This window comes from Carcharhinus amblyrhynchos, chromosome 6 (genome assembly GCF_965287045.1).
Source record: "Carcharhinus amblyrhynchos chromosome 6, sCarAmb.v2.hapA, whole genome shotgun sequence".
Taxonomy (NCBI): domain Eukaryota; kingdom Metazoa; phylum Chordata; class Chondrichthyes; order Carcharhiniformes; family Carcharhinidae; genus Carcharhinus; species Carcharhinus amblyrhynchos.
In genome coordinates, this window is record NC_137329.1 from 60875925 (window position 1) to 60893812 (window position 17888).

Consider the following 17888-nt stretch of genomic DNA (forward strand, 5'->3'; position numbering starts at 1 on the left):
GGAATGGGACAGAGGTAGAATGTAGAAAAGGATAAGCTGGGGGGAGAAAAGATAAGGGAAGGGGGATGAAGTAGGGGGGAGGAAAGAATGGGAGGGGGAAAGAGAAAAGAAGAAAGACCATAAAGAAATAAAAGATAGAGAATAGTAAAAAATTAAATAAAATAGAATGAGAGCAAAGGGGGTCAAGGTGGGGTAGAACAAATCATCTGAAGTTGTTGAATTTTATGTTGAGACTGGAAGGCTGTAAAGTGCCTAGCTGGAAGAAGAGATGCTGTTCCTCAATGCAAACTGGACTTATATGCTCCATATAAGTCTGATTTGGGCACTCAATCAATGAAAGTTAGTGAGGAGATACTCACAGCCCCTCCTGCATTCCCTGGCTCTGTTGCTGCATCTCCAGCAGCTGAGCAGAGGCCAATATGTAGCCTGAAGGCAGCTGAGTCCTGGACTCTGGCAGGCTGCTGTGTAAGAAGTCTCACAACACCAGGTTTAAGTCCAACCAGTTTATTTGATAGTAATCCCACAAGCTTTTGGAAACGGTGCTCCTTTGCCAGGTGTGTGGAACCTTCCAGTCTCAACATAAAATTCAACAACTTCAGATGATTTGCTCTACCCCACCTTGGCCAGGTGTGCGGAACTTTCCACACACTTGACAAAGGAACATTGTTTCTGAAAGCTTGTGGGATTATTATTAAATAAACTGGATGGACTTAAACCTGGTGTTGTGAGATTTCTTACTGTGTTTACCCCAGTCCAACACCAGCATCCCTACATCATGGCTGCCGTGTGTCAGAGGCCTTGGACATTCCCTCCTCCACTCGATGTACATTATCAGATGTGTCGAGCTCACCAGGGAGTGACCCAGAAGCCTCATCACTAACTGGACCCACTAATGTGTCAGTATCTGGGATGGTGAGCTGTGAGGTGGAAGCTGACGTCAAAACGGTGCCACCCTTGGATATTTCACCCATATTCTCTGATGACTCGTCTGAGCTGTCTAGACAAGGATGGGTGGGAGCTGCAGTCGGGCCCTGCAGTCCGGATGGCCCAGGTGTGTCCGGTTCTATCCTTGCAAACAGGGCACAAGGTTAAGTGCAAGGGAGGGAGAGAAATCCAGGGTGCAAAACACGTGATTCATATTTCTCCATTGGTCAAAGAACAAAGTACAAAGAAGATTACATCACAGGAATAGGCCCTTCGGCCCTCCAAAGCCTGCAGCGACCAGGCTGCCCATCTGAATTATAATCCCCCACCATTCCGGGGGCCATATGCCTTGATTTCCATCACATTCATGTAGCTTAAAGAAGCCCCTTAAAGATCACTCTTGTATTTGCTTCTGAGATCTCCTCCAGCAGCGAGCTCTAGGCACCCACCACCCTCTGTATAAATAAACATGCCTCGTACATCTCCTTTAAACCTTGCCCCTCGCACCCAAAAGCCATGTCCCTGAGTAGTTGCCTCAAATTGAGTGGACGATTGACTCAGTTCTTGACTGCTGTCACTGACAGTCCGCATCTTCCTTCCCTGGACATCTCCAGCGCCCACTCTTCAAAGCGGGCGAGGACCGAAGTCTGGCTCACTAGCCCCTGTCTTCTCCCTCTCTCTGGTGTTATGGTTGGTCTGGTCCTGTAGAGACAGAAGGAACATGAAAGAAATGATAAGAACATAAGAACATAAGAAATAGGAGCAGGAGTAGGCCATCTAGCCCTTCGAGCCTGCCCCGCCATTCAATAAGATCATGGCTGATCTGTCGTGGCTCAGTTCCACTTTCCCGCCCTCTCCCCATAATCCTTAATCCCCTCTCATCAAAAACCCATCAACCCGCATCTTAAAAATATTTAGCGAGGCAGCCTCCACCACTTCAACGGGCAGAGAATTCCAGAGATTCACCACCCTTTGGGTGAAGAAGTTCCTCCTCAACTCCGTTCTAAACCGCCCCCCCCTTTATCTTGAGGCTGTGCCCCCTAGTCCTACTGTCTTTTTTGAGCGGGAAGAGTCTCTCCACCTCTATCCTATCCATCCCATTCATCATCTTATACGTCTCAATGAGATCTCCCCTCATTCTTCTAAACTCTAACGAGTACAAGCCCAGTTTATTCACCCTCTCCTCATAGCTCAACCCCCTCAACTCTGGTATCAGCCTAGTAAACCTCCTCTGCACTCCCTCCAAGGCCAAAATATCTTTGCGCAGGTGCGGCGCCCAAAACTGCACACAGTACTCCAGCTGCGGCCTCACCAATGCCCTATACAGCTGCAGCAAGACCTCCCTACTTTTATATTCAATCCCCCTCGCTATGAAGGCCAGCATCCCATTCGCCTTCCTGACCACCTGCTGCACCTGCAAGCTGGGTTTTTGCGACTCATGCACAAGGACCCCGAGGTCCCTCTGCACCGTCGCCTGCTGCAGTTTTTCGCCACGTAAGTAATAATCCTTCCTACCATTATTCCTACCAAAGTGGACCACCTCACACTTGCCAACATTAAATTCCATTTGCCATTCATGCAGAGTATTAGGTGGTGGCCCTTCGCAGGCAAGCTCAGTGGTGCTTGGTGCTCTTTGGGGGTGGGGGGGGTGATAAGAAGGAGGTGCTTGGGGTCAGGGGCTGGAAACAAACAGGGTGCTGGGGATGGGAGGATCTGGGAGTGATTTGGGAGAAGATGCTAGATGAGGTTAAGCACTCACCCTTGCTGCACAGATGACGTCATTGACCTTCTTGCGGCACTGCATCCTGGCTCAAGGGGGCCAATGCCATGGCACTGACCGAGGTGTCACCTGCCTCCCAGGCCGCATTGCCATCAGCCCCCCTGGGTCTGCCTACTGCTGGGCGAAAGAGGGTGTCTTGCCTAGCCCCAGTGCATCCAGCAACCTTGCCCTGTCACCCTCAGAAAATCTGGGGTGGGGGGGGGCGGTGGTGAGGGGTGGGGGGTGGCGGCGGGGTAGGGCTAGCCATGCACTCATTTTGTCCTTCACTGCCTGCTGTCTGCCCATCCTTGGAGTTTTAATGGAGCTGCCCCTCGTTAGGACAGATCAGCTGCAGGCAGTTTGGTAGAGCATTCCAGCAAATTATATGCAGTTCGCTTGTTAGCATTGAGGGGAAGGCAAGTGAGAACTTGCTGGTGTGCTGATGGAGAGGCAGGGGGTGGGGGGGGGGGTGGCGATGGGGATGCGGGGTAGGGGTGGTGGTGGATCAGTGCCTCAATGACTGGGGACAAGGGAGAGAGAGAGAGGGAGGCATCAGTCATCGGAGTCCGGAGAAGATCGGGCCTTGTGGAGGAGGGTCTGGAGTTGTGGGAGGAAGGGAAACGCTCTGCCTGATATCAGTAGGGTGGAGGGGGGAAAGTGCATCTCTCTGCCTGAGATCAGCGGGGGGAGTGGAGGGGTCTCCTGCCACTTGCCTGAGATCAGTAGGGGTGGAGGCGGGGAGAATGTTCACTGCCACTCTGTCTGATATCAGTGGGGGGAAGGGGGTCTCCTGCCATTATGTCTGAAATCAGTGGCGGCGGGGGTGCGAAGGGCTGCTGCCACTCTGACTAAAATCAGTGCAGGGTGTTAGCGCAAGTGGGCGAACACGACCACTACGGACTCAGAGTCAGGTTCAACAGTGGTACAGCTTTATTTTAACATCGAAGGAGGTGCAATCAGGACATACAAACAGAACTGTCCTGAAAGCACTCTAAAGGCCCGCCGCAATGGGCGACAGTTATACTCAAATTTTGACACGTTATATGAATCGAATGTTAATGTTTTGTTTTACAGTTTTTGACTCTGACCACTCTGTTTCAATGTTTTCAAGTTCATATTGATGTTTTAAGTATGGTAATCGTTTCTGTCTGATGGGTTTATCAATGGTCTAGAACCTCTGGGGTTTCTTGAACAATGGGTGTTTGGCTGATCTCAGGAAGTCTTTTGAGGCCAAGAAAGCTTCCTTAGTTATGTTAATCCTTAGATGTCTCTACAGAGGTTTCCTGATATCACTTGATTAGGTCAATGGTGCTGATTTGATTAGATGAGGGTGTACTTTTAATTTAGTTTCTATTGGTGCCATCCTGTCCAGTTCCCTTTGTGTGTTAGCCCTTGTTTGCATTTTAAAAACATGTCTTATGCCTGCTTGTCTGGAGCTGCTCCCTTGTGATCTTTAGTGGAGGGTTCTGAGTGCAGTTTTAGTCCGTTTCCATATCGTATACCTAATTTCAGAAAATTTGTTGTCCGATAACAAGTCTGTTGCTACTTTGCCTGAGATTAGTGGGATGAAGGGGGAAGGGGGCCACAATCGATCTGTCTGGTGGTGTGGTGGGGAGATAAGGGGGTCAGTAATGCTATGGGGAGGGAGCAATGTCTGTGGGGGCCATGTGGTGACATTATTTGGCCCGGGAGGGATGTGGAAGGGGAGCAGTATTAGATTCATTCCACTGGTCAGCGCAACATCGAGGGGCAAAGGGCCTGTACTGCGCTGTAATATTCTATGTTCTATGTTCTATCATTTTTTTTCTGTGCATGTGCAGTTGGAGGTGCTGATCGGAGCTGCAGTGTTTTGGGTGCATTAAGCCCTGTCCACAGGCTTGTGCAGCGCAATTCGCTATCGCTGATATTTTTGCGTATGGGGGCACCTGAGAACGGGTCTAAAAGTCGAATCTGAAACGCTCCCAGTTTCAAAACGGCTCAGGGCTTAAAACCAAAATGGTAAAATAGGATCTCATGTATAAAATTTAGTGTCAGGCGCTGAAGCAGTGAGAGTGAGCAAGAGGGTAGGTCTCTGTTTTCAAACTGCTTCATGCTGCAGAGGCTTTTGTTTTGTGGTGGCCATGTTGTGTTTCAGGTTGGGGGAGTCCTATGAGTGTGTGGGGGGTGTGAATGGAAGGCTGTTGTTGGTCACGGGGTCCGACTTTGGCCTCTCAGCACAGACTTGGATCTGAGTGCTGACCTTGGGTCTTAGCACTGCCTCTGAGCCCTAGTGATAGCAGCAGGAAGCAATGTTGGTGGTGGGGGATGGGCTGGAAACTGAGCTGGCAGTGCTGCAGCTTCAGGACTTGTCAAGCACCACTGTCGGGGGCCACTACTGCATAGGTTCTGGGTGTATGTTTGTGGAGAGGGAGAATGGGGGAGCTATGTTGCCATTGTGGAGGGCTCGGAGTGGGGTGGGGGGTGCTGGTTGATGGATGTAGGGGGCGCGTTTTGCCATTCCGGATCCTGGGGGACAAGGGGGTCAGAAATTGGGGAGTGGGCTAGTGTCGAACATAACTTTTATATCTCTCTCTCTCCTTGCCTTGCTCTTCCCTACCACCACCAAACACCTCTCCAGATTGTTGATGGCTTTTGCAGAGCAACTCATTGATCTTGCTGTTCTTTTGGTTGCTACTGGTGCTGAGGAAAAGGAATAGGAGGATAAATTGCGGCAGAGGCGGTCCAGGCAACACCACTCGCAGGAGGAGAGGAAGACAGCCGCTAGAGGCAGGATATAGCTGCCATTTGACCCCAGGAGGTGCAAGAGAAGGAGGAAACAGAGACCCTGGAAGTTCTGCATACGAATGTCCTTCAAGCACCTGTCAGATATCATGTGCTATAATGGCTCCAGGTCTGAAAGGAGACAATGCAACACCTATGCCATTTGTTACAGGACCTGGCACCGCAGGACACTGGGAGATACCCACTCCCATTGGCTAAAGTGACAACTGCTTTAGACTTTTATACCTCTGTGTCCTTCCAGACTGCCACTGGAGACCTTCATACACAAGTGTGTGAAGGAGGACCTGTATGCCTGGATTGGCCAGTCTATTAAAATTGACCTGGAACAGGTCCAACAGGATGCCAAGATTGCAGGGTTTGTGGCCATTTTGGAGATGCTAAATGTGCACTCCATGGGATGGCGGTTCTTTTGCAGTGAGCTCCAGAAGCTCCATTACTGGCCCTACCAGTAATGGAAAACCATCTGTGTTCTTGCCATAGTGGTCAAGCCCCCTGCGATGGCCCTCTGAGTTGAGGGCCACCTGTCGATGACAGCAACAAGTGCTCTCTGAGACTGCTTTACTGTGCCTTAGTATGACTCTCTGTGAATTGGCCACACACTCAGAGGTTGCTGTAGTAGCTCTCTGTGCCTCAGCACTATCCCGCTCGGTCTCCTCCAAGCTCTGAAGCCCCTCAGCCATGACCTTCTGTGACTGGGCTACAGTCTCAAGGGCTGCAGTCAAAGTCTGCTGTGTCTCAGCATTGTGCTACTGGATCTCTTGCAAGCTCTCAAGCCTCTCAGCCATGGGCCACAGAATCTCAAGAACCCTGTTGAGGCCCTCAGCCATAACCCACAGGGATTCTGCCATTGTTTGGACACTGCCACTCATGGTGATGATTTCCTGTTCCAAGCTTTCCATCACGGACGCCACCCTTTCAGTGTTGGCCTAGGCACTACTCAAGACAGTCAATAGCTAGTCAATGTGACAGTTTCCCAACAGCCTCACAGTCAATCCAGTGTTGCTGTCAGCAGCTTCCCCCCCCACACACACACACATTCTCTGGCTCTGTTGCTGCATCTCCAGCAGCTGAGGGAGAAGTGATCTCAGAGGCCCATCATATAGCCTGGGGCCAGCTGAGTCCTCACCTCTTGCAGGCCCCCACATGCCAGAGGCCACAGACAATCCCTCCTCCACCTGATGTACATCAGCAGATGTGTCATGCTCACCAGAGAGTGACCCAGAACCCTCACCACCAACTTGACCCACTGATGTTAGGGACGGTGAGTTGAGGCTCATACAAAACTAGTGCCGGCATTGGGGATCCCTTCATCGCCTTGCTCCATTGAGTCTTCTGAGCTGTCATGGGAAAGATGGGTGGGAGCAGCAGGGCGATGTTGCGATGCCAGATGCCTGGTGCATCTGGGTCCCTTCCTGCAAAGCAGTACACAATGTTAAGGGCAAGGAAGGGGCAGAAATCTAGACTGCATGCAATTTATTTCAGATATCTCCAAAGAATAGAGGATTGGCAAGTATTCATCTCTGTGCTCCTGTCTGACCTAGCTATTGCTAATAGTATAGATCCCCTCCTCTCCTGCAAGCTCCTATGCCCAGTCCTCAAAGTGGGTGAGGCCTCGGACCTCAGGCACACCATCACTTGTCTTCGCCCTCTCCCAGCAGTTATGGGCATTCTTCTCCTGTGGAAAGGAAGGAGCCATGTAGAATCTAATGGCAGGAGTCCTGGACAGTGTTAGGGGATAGCCCTCGATGGGCAAGGACCGTGAGGCTCTTTGGGGGTGCGGGTGGGGGTTGGAAGAAAGTGCTAGGGAGTCAGGGGTTGGAAGCATGCATGTTACTGTGAGAGGGGTAATCTGGAGGTTAATTAGGTGAAAGACGCTAAGTCAGATTTAACACTTGCCCATGCTGACCAGATTAGCTCATTGAATGTTTTATGACACTGCTTCTGGTACCCCTGGCCAGTGCCCTGGCACTAACACATGCTGCCACTGTCTCCCAGGCTGCATTGACATCTCTTCCCCTGGGCTGGCATCCTGCTGGGGGGGAAGAGAGTGTCCCACCTCCCCTCCACCACCTCCAGCAACCTGGCAAGATCTGCATCAGGAAAATGGGAGGCTGTCTTCTTTGAAACCATCTTCCTCCATTGTCTGTCTGTCTGTCCATCCTTGGGGCTTTTATTGAGCTCTCCCTTGTTAGAGAAGATCAGCTGCAGGCAGTTTGGGAGAGTCATGTGTCCATTAGAGCATTCCAGCAAGTTTAAAGCAATTTGCCTTGTTATTACAATTTTCTTGTAGGTGAAGCCTTTCAGGTCTGCTGTTGGTGGTATGAGAGGAGGGGGAGGGATGTGTCTCTGCAGAGCAGAGAAAAGTCATGTCACTCAACAATCAGGGCCAGAGGGGGGATGAGGGTACCATGTGCAAAAGGGTCCCGGGGTGAGGGTGGGGGAAGGGGTAAGGTGGTTGGTAATGTTGGGGGAGGGTCCCTGATGTCCATTGGACGAGGGGGAGGCTAGATCTGACCTGAGTTGGGTTCTGTCAGGAGAGCTGCTATTTTTTGGCATTTTCTGCACATGCGCAGTTTGTGGCTTTGATCTGAGTTGGTGGCTGTTTGGCCAGCTAAGCCCCACCTACTGCTTCTAATGGCTAGAAGCAGTCTAGCCCATATTTTCAATGTCAAAGTACATAAGATTGGGAGCAATAACTTGCCCAAAAAAAGGATCAAGAACTCTCCCGTTTTCACACCAACTGGATACTTAGAAAAAAAACTTGTAAAATTCCGCCCAAGATGTCAAAAGTTCATGTTGGCACACAGGAATTGTACTGTCACTTCTTCCAGCCCTGGTTTGAGATTGATTCCACTGCATGTGAAGTTCTATGGCAGCATGCTGGATTGCATGCCAGCAATCTAGGTTTCTGCTACAGCACTCAGACATTTCTGCTGTGACGTTCAGAGGTTAGCCATCAGTTACTGCACCATAGTTGGTCTCACAGCTAGCCACCCATTTAATGTTGGAAAGGATGGGCTGAAAGGTCTGCATAAAACGTTATGTCAAACGTGAGTTCAATCCCTTCATGCTCCATGACATTGAATGCACACATTCCAACAGACTTCATTGTGCATAAAACAATTAGATGTGTACAGCCAATAGCCTTCTTCTATAACTTGGCAAATTAAAATCTTTATCTGAGACCCCTGCTGTCTTACCTTGCCTTCCAGTGAGCTAACATTTCATTTCTTCCAGGCCAGGTTCCAGTCCAATTCCTCAGCACATGAAAATTCTACCTCTATACAATCCTAAAAATAATGCGCAATGCCAGTATCTGAGTTTGTGGCCGTATCTGTGAGGTTAAGTGGCAATGCCCCTTTAAGTTCATTTTCTTCCAGCTCTTCCTCCTCTGTGTGGTAGCTTCCAGTTCTTGAGTATCTGAAATGATAAAGGGGCACATAAAGGGGAAAAAGAGATTAAGTGCATGCTTACACCATTGGCAGTTTACTAATCAGAGTAGACAAGAAAAAGTGGGATGAGAGAAGAAGGATTAGGTTTATAGAAAATCCTTCGATGCTGCCAGTAGCCAAAGCCTCAGCAATGGTCCTTCTCACAATGGCCATCCCTATCACCTTGATGAGATTTAAAACATTGCAGCGTAACTTTCTTCCAATAATTCTCATTGCCTATTTTTGTACACCACTTTCTCCTGAAAGAAAGAGGAAGTGTGTATACACCATGTAATAAGATTGGGAAATATGGTAGCCATGAATGTCAATGTGTTTAAACTATGAGATGTTGGTTTGAGGTTTGCAACAGTGATAAGTGTGTGAGGGTGAGATGAACGACACCGGAGATGAGGGGGTTGGACTATGAAGACAGACTAAATAGACTGGGTCTGTACTCATTGGAGTTTAGAAGGATGAGGGGGGATCTTATAGATACGTATAAGATAATGAAAGGGATGGATAGGGTAGAGGTAGAGAGATTCTTCCCGCTCAGAAAGGACAGCAGGACTAGAGGGCACAGCCTCAAGATAAGGGGGGGGATCAGTTTAGAATGGAGTTGAGGAGGAACTTCTTCACTCAAGGGATGGTGAATCTCTGGAGTTCTCTGCCCGTTGAAGTGGTGGAGGCTACCTCGCTAAATATATTTAAGTTATGGGTAGATAGGTTTTTGACAGAAAAGGGAATTAAGGGTTATGGGGAGAAAGCGGGAAAGTGGAGCTGATCCACTACCGATCAGCCATGATCTTATTGAATGGCGGGGCAGGCTCGAAGGGCTAGATGGCCTACTCCTGCTCCTATTTCTTATGTTCTTATGTTCTTATGATATGAATATTAGGTTTGGCTCTGATTGGTAGAGATTGTTGATAGTTGAGTGATGAGGATGAAGTGAATCGAGCTTGAATGAAGCTGGTGGTATAGTTGGCAGGATAAGGCATTTGAAGATGTACTTATTTATCTTGACAACCTCTGTGAGATTATTAAGATTCATCCAGCACTGCATTAATGTCTTTGGAGCTATATTCTTGGCATTCTCTTGCCAGCGTCTTCTGATCACATATCAGGAGGGGTCCTGGCCCTCTGAAAATACAAGATATCTCCTTTCCAATTCTTCTACCAAAACTTGTAGTGCAACATCCAGAAACATTAGTGTATGCTTTCTCTCACAGTCAGTCATTGTTAATTCATCCAGAGCACAATTGTGAGAATGGCCTCAGCACCAACAATAGCCACAAGCATCTCTCCTTTCACAGATGTAGTTTGGCTTCCAGTGAATTTGAAGCTCCCACATTAATACATTGCCTGACGACGTGTGGTTAAATGAACATTACAGGGCAGCTGGTAGTACATAGAAATGATGGAAATGAGCATGCAGCAGTTTGCCTGTGTTAAAATTAATGGAATTGAATTAATTTCATGTGGCAATTTCTGCATCTATTTTCATAGATTATCCAATTTAAATCCAATATGTTTAGTTACATCTAGAAGCAGACTCCTTAGTCATTTAGGTAACTGTGCTTTAAATTTAACTCAGTGAGGTAGGATATGCTAGTGTTCCTTTTTGATGAATAAATTAACATGTTTGGATCAAATTGTTTGTATTTGTAGTGCTAAATTTCAATGTTCCTTATCAGCAACAATATAATATAAAGAGATTTTCAACATATCATTAACTGACTTGATACATCCTCTAGCAATCATTTAAAATGGTTCAAATATTTTAAATATCATGATTTAAATTCTATTTGAATTTGTCATCACAGTCATGGTTGGAAAGAGTAAAATGAGAGCTAGCATAATATATTTTCACTTTCTCATTATTTCATAGGTAGTGCTGAAATTTGAAGGAATTAATCTGAGGGGCATCAACTGTACACAGAATAGTATGATCATTCATGATGCTGCTCGAACTCCTTCCGCTTCAGAAAAATTTTGTGGTAACATGCCATCACCTCCAAACATGGTCACTGTTGGACGTTCAGCTGTGTTAGAATTTCGACACAAGGCATCAGTCCAAAGAACTGGATTTAAAATTTCCTTCGACAGCATTGCGAGTAAGTATTCAAAACACACAAGCTTACAAAGATCACTGTGCCATTATTGTTGTTACAGAAATCCGCTTTGAAGAAGGACCCTTTTTTGCAAGTTTTCTTCATTAATTTTCTCCACTTAATTCTTTCCTTCATGAAGGTGTTAAAATTTTACCGGTTGTCACAAATATCAGGAGTCATTTGTTATTAAATGGCTCTACACATGAGGTTTACATGGAGTGTCTGCCGATGAAATCAACTACAGGAGAGCCTCACAACCAAGTCTCACCCAATGTCCACTTCTAGAAGGGGACCATTGGACACCAATAGAGAGAGAGAAACGCCTGGCCTACTTTCCGTTTCTTAATCTAGGAACCTATGGAAACCTGTAGTGCCAACTACTGTATATTTCTCCCAGCACTTATGAAATGGCACATCCGGGAGTGTTGTTATAAGCAGTTCTTGGCCTGAAATCCAATATGGATATTCTAACAAGTTTCACTTCTTAGAATTGATGATCATGAATTCAAGAATTTTGACATGGGGTGGAAGTTTTCAGGATGTGCTGTTCCTGACAGTGGAACTGGATGTGTATGCCACTTCTGATCTCTTGTTCTTTCTCATTTCCCATGCAATTACAATTAAAACATAAAGTTCTGGCAGCATGCACAGGAAATAAGTTTGATTCTGCAGTGGGGCATGCTTTTTAGTGGTGAAACTTGTGATTAGCTGATAATTCTACAGCTACAAGAAAACTACACAAGTGCTTCCTAATTAGGAGACTGCATCATGGACAAAGCCCCTATGCTCAACTCCAATGCTATTAACATAAGACTTCCTGAGACCATAAAGGTAGCAATGGTATTTTTTTCCACATTTCAATTTCACTTGTAAATATTGAAAAAATTAAACCATAAGACTATAATAAATAGGAGAAGTAGGTTATTCAGCCCATCAAGTCTGTTCTGCCATTCAGTGAAATTATGACTGATCTGATGTGACAATCCTCAACTCATCTTTCCCGCCTTATTCCCATAACTTTAGCTTCACTTTATTCGCGTGCACATCATTTTTATTTGTTAAGATAATTAGAGATCTAAACATACTGGCATCCCTCATAAATGACAAACAATGAAGCTTACAAGGGGATTAGGAGTATTTCCTTAACTGTGGAAATTGCTTTGCGTCATAACCTCCTCAAGTGACAATCAGAAGTTGGATCAGCTAGGGATGGGCAATAAGTACTGGTCGAGCCAGCAACACCCACAACCTATAAATAAATTTTAAAATAATTGAAAATAACAGGCTAGAGAGAAGGTTAGTGTCTAAGATCAGTTATTGGAATGTGGTGGGGTAGAGGTTTGGACATGGATGAGAAGCTGGACATGGAGCGGTTCATGAGGTTGGACATTGGTGGTAGTGGGAATGGGTGAGGATGCTAGGTGGGAAGATCTGACATCATAGGAGAGTTGGTAAGGTCAGGCACCTTGTGGGGAGGTGTGGGGGATCAGAATTTGAATGGGGGGTGTTGCCAGATATCAGGCGTGGGGGGGGGGTTGGGTGGGTTGAACATTGGCTGGGTGGGGGGGGTGGTCAGAAGGTGGTGTCATACATCAGAAAGGGTCAGACATCAGGGTGTGGGATCAGGCATGAGGGGTTTGAACATCAGAGAGTTTGGAGCCTCAGGGGTGGGATTTTCTGGCCACACTTGCTCCAAAACTGGAAAATCCCGCCTGAGGTCAACGGGCCTTTCCCAGGTCTGTCCCTTGCCTGCTACAATTTCTGTGGTGGACGGGAAGGTAAAATTTCCTCCCAGGGTGAGGTCAGAAATCATTGGCATCAGACATTGGACGTTGTGGGGGTTCAGATATCAGGAATTGAGGTTGAACATAGAAGTCAGGGTTTAGGGGTTCAAATCAGTCTGAGGTGGGAGTAGAGTCAGTTGGGGGGAGGTTAGGGGTCAGCTCAGGTTTGATCAGGGAAGGGTCTGATTGCAGGGGAGTTAAGGATGGGCCTAATCAAGTTAGGGTTCAGGGCAAGGTGAGGACTCCTATATGGGTGGGAATACTATGAGGAGTGGGGTGTTTAGTTAGAGGGTGGGACTTTAGAGGTATTCCATTTGGGCTCAGTCGGGTTGTTCAAACTAGGGATGCTAAAGTCGCATTTGTTTCTTCTAATTCTTTGAAAAAGTATTAGCATACCACTGGTAGAACCATCCAAAGGTAGCAAATTAAACCAAAAGAGAAAATGCTGGAAAATCTCAGCAGACCTGGCTGGTCCAGGTGACACTTTGTCAAAGCTGGGTACCCGTTTTAGACTGGGTTCAAGATACTGTGCAAAGGCCTGAGACTGATGCGGAGACCTGATATAATGAGGCCCATGTTGCCACATGTTCAATACTGGAGTGGTGCATAGGGCTCCTCAAAATGTGGTTCAGGTGCCTGGACCACTCTGGCAGGGCCCTCCAACATAGCCCCCTGATAATGTCTCGCATTGTAGTGGTATGCTATCGAACAAAGAACAACACAGGAAACAGGCCCTTCAGCCCAACAAGCCCACGCCGCCATTTTAACATTCAGTGAGCGCCTCATTCCAATTGAGCGCCTCATTCCAATGTCCTGCACTACCTGGCACAGAAGCGAGGAAACCTTTTTTTGAGGAGAAGGAGATGGAGGCCGACCAGTAGGGTGTTGCTGGGGAGGAGGCCACTTAGCAGGAGGAAGAGGAGGAGGACAAGGAGGAGGACAATGACAAACAACACCACCCGGGCACTGGAGGGCTGGCAGCAGCAAGGATCAGGCATGTGAAGGTGGCAAGAGAGGCCCTGATCACCATGCGCTTGGTCACTAAGGGGCTGTACTGCTGCATGTGGGTTCCATTCTCACCCCCTCCCAACCCCATCCCCCCAAAACACCTTGAAGTCCTACAATCTCCTGCAACATTATAACACCAGAGTGGTGGGCCTGGGTATATTGCGTTAGCAAGTTTCTGTGGCAGGCAGAAGGATGATGATGACTCACTATGTGCCATTGTGATGATGCCCTGGTACAAACTAGTCTAACTCCTATCTGAGTTCTGCATGTATGCTGGCAACTGGGTCCACTGGTGGTGGATAAGGAAGGACTAAATAAAGAGTCCCAGGCAGTGCCGGGGGCGGGGGGGGAAACCTCATGGGTTCTGGGGATGCTATGGCAGATGCTGTAAGTCACTGTCAATGCATGCCCCCCATTGTAGCCAGTGAATGAACTGAGAGCCTTGATTTCCTCAATAGCAGTGCATTAAGGGGCCTTCCCCACTGACATCAACATGAAGGGTCTCTCCAGCAATTGTCGGGGTAAGATTAGCCTCTAACATTTCTGTTAGAGGCTAATTAGAAACAAGTTAGTCACAGATGGGGGGTAAAATAACATTTATTACTGCCAATAAAAGTGCTTTCAAAATAAGTGATAATATAAAAACTCCGTGAAAATTACCTAGTGTTGCTCTTCACCCATGCCATTTCAGTGCCACTTCAACTTCTTAACCTTACATGGCCTTCCACTACATCTCAGTGTCTCCCAGGATGTAGATCAGATGTGGAGGTAGCCAGTTGCCTACTGCCCCCTATGGCCTGTGATGCCCTTGGCGATTGTTCTCTCTTGAGGGCCCTAGCTGGCTTCCAGGTGGCAAGGACTCCCTGTTCATGTCTCTGCTCCTGAGATGCCCCAGTATCAGGAAGGGGGGAGTCAAAGGTGTTGCCACAACCACAGTCTCCTGGGAGGAAGGCTCCGGCATGACTCAAGCCCCTTCCTCCTCTTTTAGGGTTCCTGTGGGCGCCTGCTTCTCTCCGTGAATGGCAGTTCTTCTGCAGTGAGCTCCAAAAGCTCTGGCGTCACCTGGATCTGCCAGTCCTGGAGGACCAATTGTGTTCTTGCCATCGAGTCCTCAGTGATGGCCCCCTGAGTCAGGACCACCTGTCAATGGCAACAGCAAGTGCCCCCTGAGACTGGGTCATGCTCTACAGCTCCTCATCCATGACCCCCTGTGACTGAGCTATATTCTCAAAGGCTGCTTCTGTAGCCCCTTATGTCTCTGTGCTGTCCCGCTGCAAGCTCTCGAGCCTGTCAGCCATGATCTTCCTTGTGTGGACCAAATTCTCAAAGGCTGCAGCCATAGCCTGCTGTGTCTCAGCGCTGTCCTGCTGGGTCTCCCGCAAGGTCCCCAGCCTTTCAGTCATGGGCCGCAGAGTCTCCAGTGGAGGTCATTAGCTGTGGCCCTCTGGGACTCCACTGTGGCCTGCTGTGACTCAGCCATTGCTTGGAACCTGTCAGTCAAGGCGACAATGTCCTGCTCCAGGCTTTCCACTGCTGATGCCTTGCAGTGTTGCCCTGGTCTGCCTGAACACTGGGACTCCTCCTAACAGCCTCACAGTCGGTCCAGTGTTGCGGTCAGCCCCTCCTGCATTCCATGGCTCTGTTGCTGCATCTCCAGCAGCTGAGGGAGATGTGATTGCAGGGGTCCCAGCATGTAGCCTGGGGCCAGCTGAGTCCTTGCCTCTGGCAAGCTCCCACATGCCAGAGGCCTAGGACATTCTCTCCTCCACCTGATGTACATCAGCGGATGTGTCATTGCACCAGAGAGTGATCCAGGTGCTCACCGCTAACCTGACCCACCTACGTAAGAGTCTCTGGGATGATGCATTGCGACATGGAAACTGACACAAAACTGATGCCGGCCTCAGAGGTCCCTTCATCCACTTCCTGTGGGGAGTCTTCTGAGCTGTCAGGGGCAAGATGGTTGGGGGCAGCAGTGGGGTCTACAATGCCAAATGGCCCATGCGTGTCAGGGTCCCTTCCTGTAACACAGGACACAAGCTAAGTGCAAGAGAGGGAGAGGAATCTGGGCTGCATGCAGCTTACTTAAGATTTCTCCATTAAGTCGAAGATTGGCAGGTGCTCTCTTCTATGCTCCAGCCCAACCATGTTGTCACTAATAGCCCCAGAGAACCCAGATTTCAGGCACACCATCCCTTGTCTTTTCCCTGTCCGGGCAATTATGGATATTCTTCTCCTGCAGAGTCAGAAGGAGCCATGTAAAATCTGAAGGCATGAGGGGTTTCAGGGGATGGCCCTCAGAGGGCAAGAGTTGTGATAGTCTAGTTTGGGAGAGGAGAGGTGCTGGCAGTCATGGGCTGAAAGCATGCTGGGGGTAGGGGAATCTGGCGGTCACTTAGGGGGAAGATGCGAGATGAAATGAAACACCTTGCTGCCCCAGTGAGGCCATTCATTTTCTTGTGGCACCGTTTCCCAGTTATCCTGGCCAGTGCCCTGGCACTAATGCGTGGTGTCACTGCCTCCCAGACTGCATTTCTATCCCTTTCTCTGGGACAGCGTCCTGCTAGGGGGAAGAGGGTGTCCTGCCTTGCTTCCACCACTTCCAGCAATCTGGCAAGATCAGCATCGGAACATCGGGGGCTGTCTTTCTCATGGCATTCCAGCACTAACTGCCTGTCTGTCCATCCTTCGAGTTTTTATGAAGCTCTTATGGAGCTGCAAGCAGTTTGAGGAAGTCATGTGCTTGTTAGAGCATTCCAGAGAGTTGAATGCAGTCTGCCTTGTTACCATGGAGAGGAAGCCAAGTCAGCGTTTGCAGGTGTGCTGAAGGGTTCGGGGGGTGGGGAATTTGTGTGTCTGTGATGATCAGGGGCAGGGGAAAGAGAGGGTCGTGGCAGTCAGCCACTGGAAACAGGGAGGCTGATGAGAGGGCCATGTGAAAGGGAATCCAAGGGGGGAGGGTGAGGTGGTAGGTGTAAAGGGGACCAGTAATGTTGTGGGGGGTCTCCAATGTCCATGGGGTGGAGGGGAGGAGTAGGAAGGGGAGGCTGTATTTAGCTCAGAGAAGTTTTGTCAGCAGAGCTGGGATTTTTTTCTGCTTTTCCTGTGCGTACACAGTTTGTGGCTCTGATCTGAGCTGCTGGCTATATGGTGAATTAAGCCCTACCCAGTGTGGCTAGAAATTCCCTAGCCCATATTTTCGAGACTGAATGCATAAAATTGGGCATGGAAACAGAGACACTTCAAAAGAATTTCATAAAATTCCATCCTATATGTTTGGGATTATGGTATTGCAGGAAGGCAGGGCATGCCAGCCTGTCTGAAGAACATTTGTATCAAGGTGTTGCTTGCGTCACTGACCCCTTGTCGATTCTACATTGAAAATGTGTCCTGGCCCTCCAGCTGTCTGGCATCAGCATTTGAGTCTTCATCAGTGTACACTCCTGAGGAAGTTATTGCAGCATTAGTATCCTCCTTTTCAAGAGAAGAAAGCAAAATTCTGAAAACCGCAGCTATTCAGAAAGACCAGTTGGCACCTTGATAACCACATAGTTGCAATCAATAGTATGTGGGGGAACCCTTCAATGGCTGTGAATCCTCTTGCTTGTTCAGCCTGGCTGATCTGGTCTGTCCTGAAATTAAATAATTTTCTCACATCAGTAGCCAGCTTGAGACATCTATGACTGAACATGACACAGCTGACTGAAGGTCTCCACGTAAATCACCTACTACTTCCTGGAACGATGTGGAGGCATAAAAGTTTAGTGCCACTGTGACCTTCAGAGCTATGGACATTAGATGTTCTCCCACACAGTTGGAGGCTATCTCTAGTCCAAACATCCAGCAGATGGTTGTCATGGATTCTCTTGAAAGCCAAAACTTCTTGAACCTTTGAATCCAAGAGAAGGATGATCAATATTTCAGTCCTCAAACAATCCAAGCAAATAGAGGAATTACAAGTGCAGCTCGAGACCAACCAAGAAAACCTTCACACATCCAACTCAATTCCACAACAGTAGAATCAAATCATGATGTGGATATGCCGGCGTTGGACTGGGGTAAACACGGTAAAAAGTCTGACAACACCAGGTTT

At 48.2% G+C, this 17888-nt stretch overlaps 1 protein-coding gene across 1 annotated transcript in view; it reads left to right on the forward strand.

Annotated features, from left to right (window-relative positions):
* The window catches only part of LOC145344338 (astacin-like metalloendopeptidase), a 346104-nt gene that overhangs the window by 311206 nt on the left and 17010 nt on the right, over positions 1-17888 (forward strand). The window contains 1 exon segment of the mRNA XM_080191468.1: positions 10781-11006. Within this exon segment, the coding sequence (XP_080047594.1) occupies positions 10781-11006 (226 nt within the window).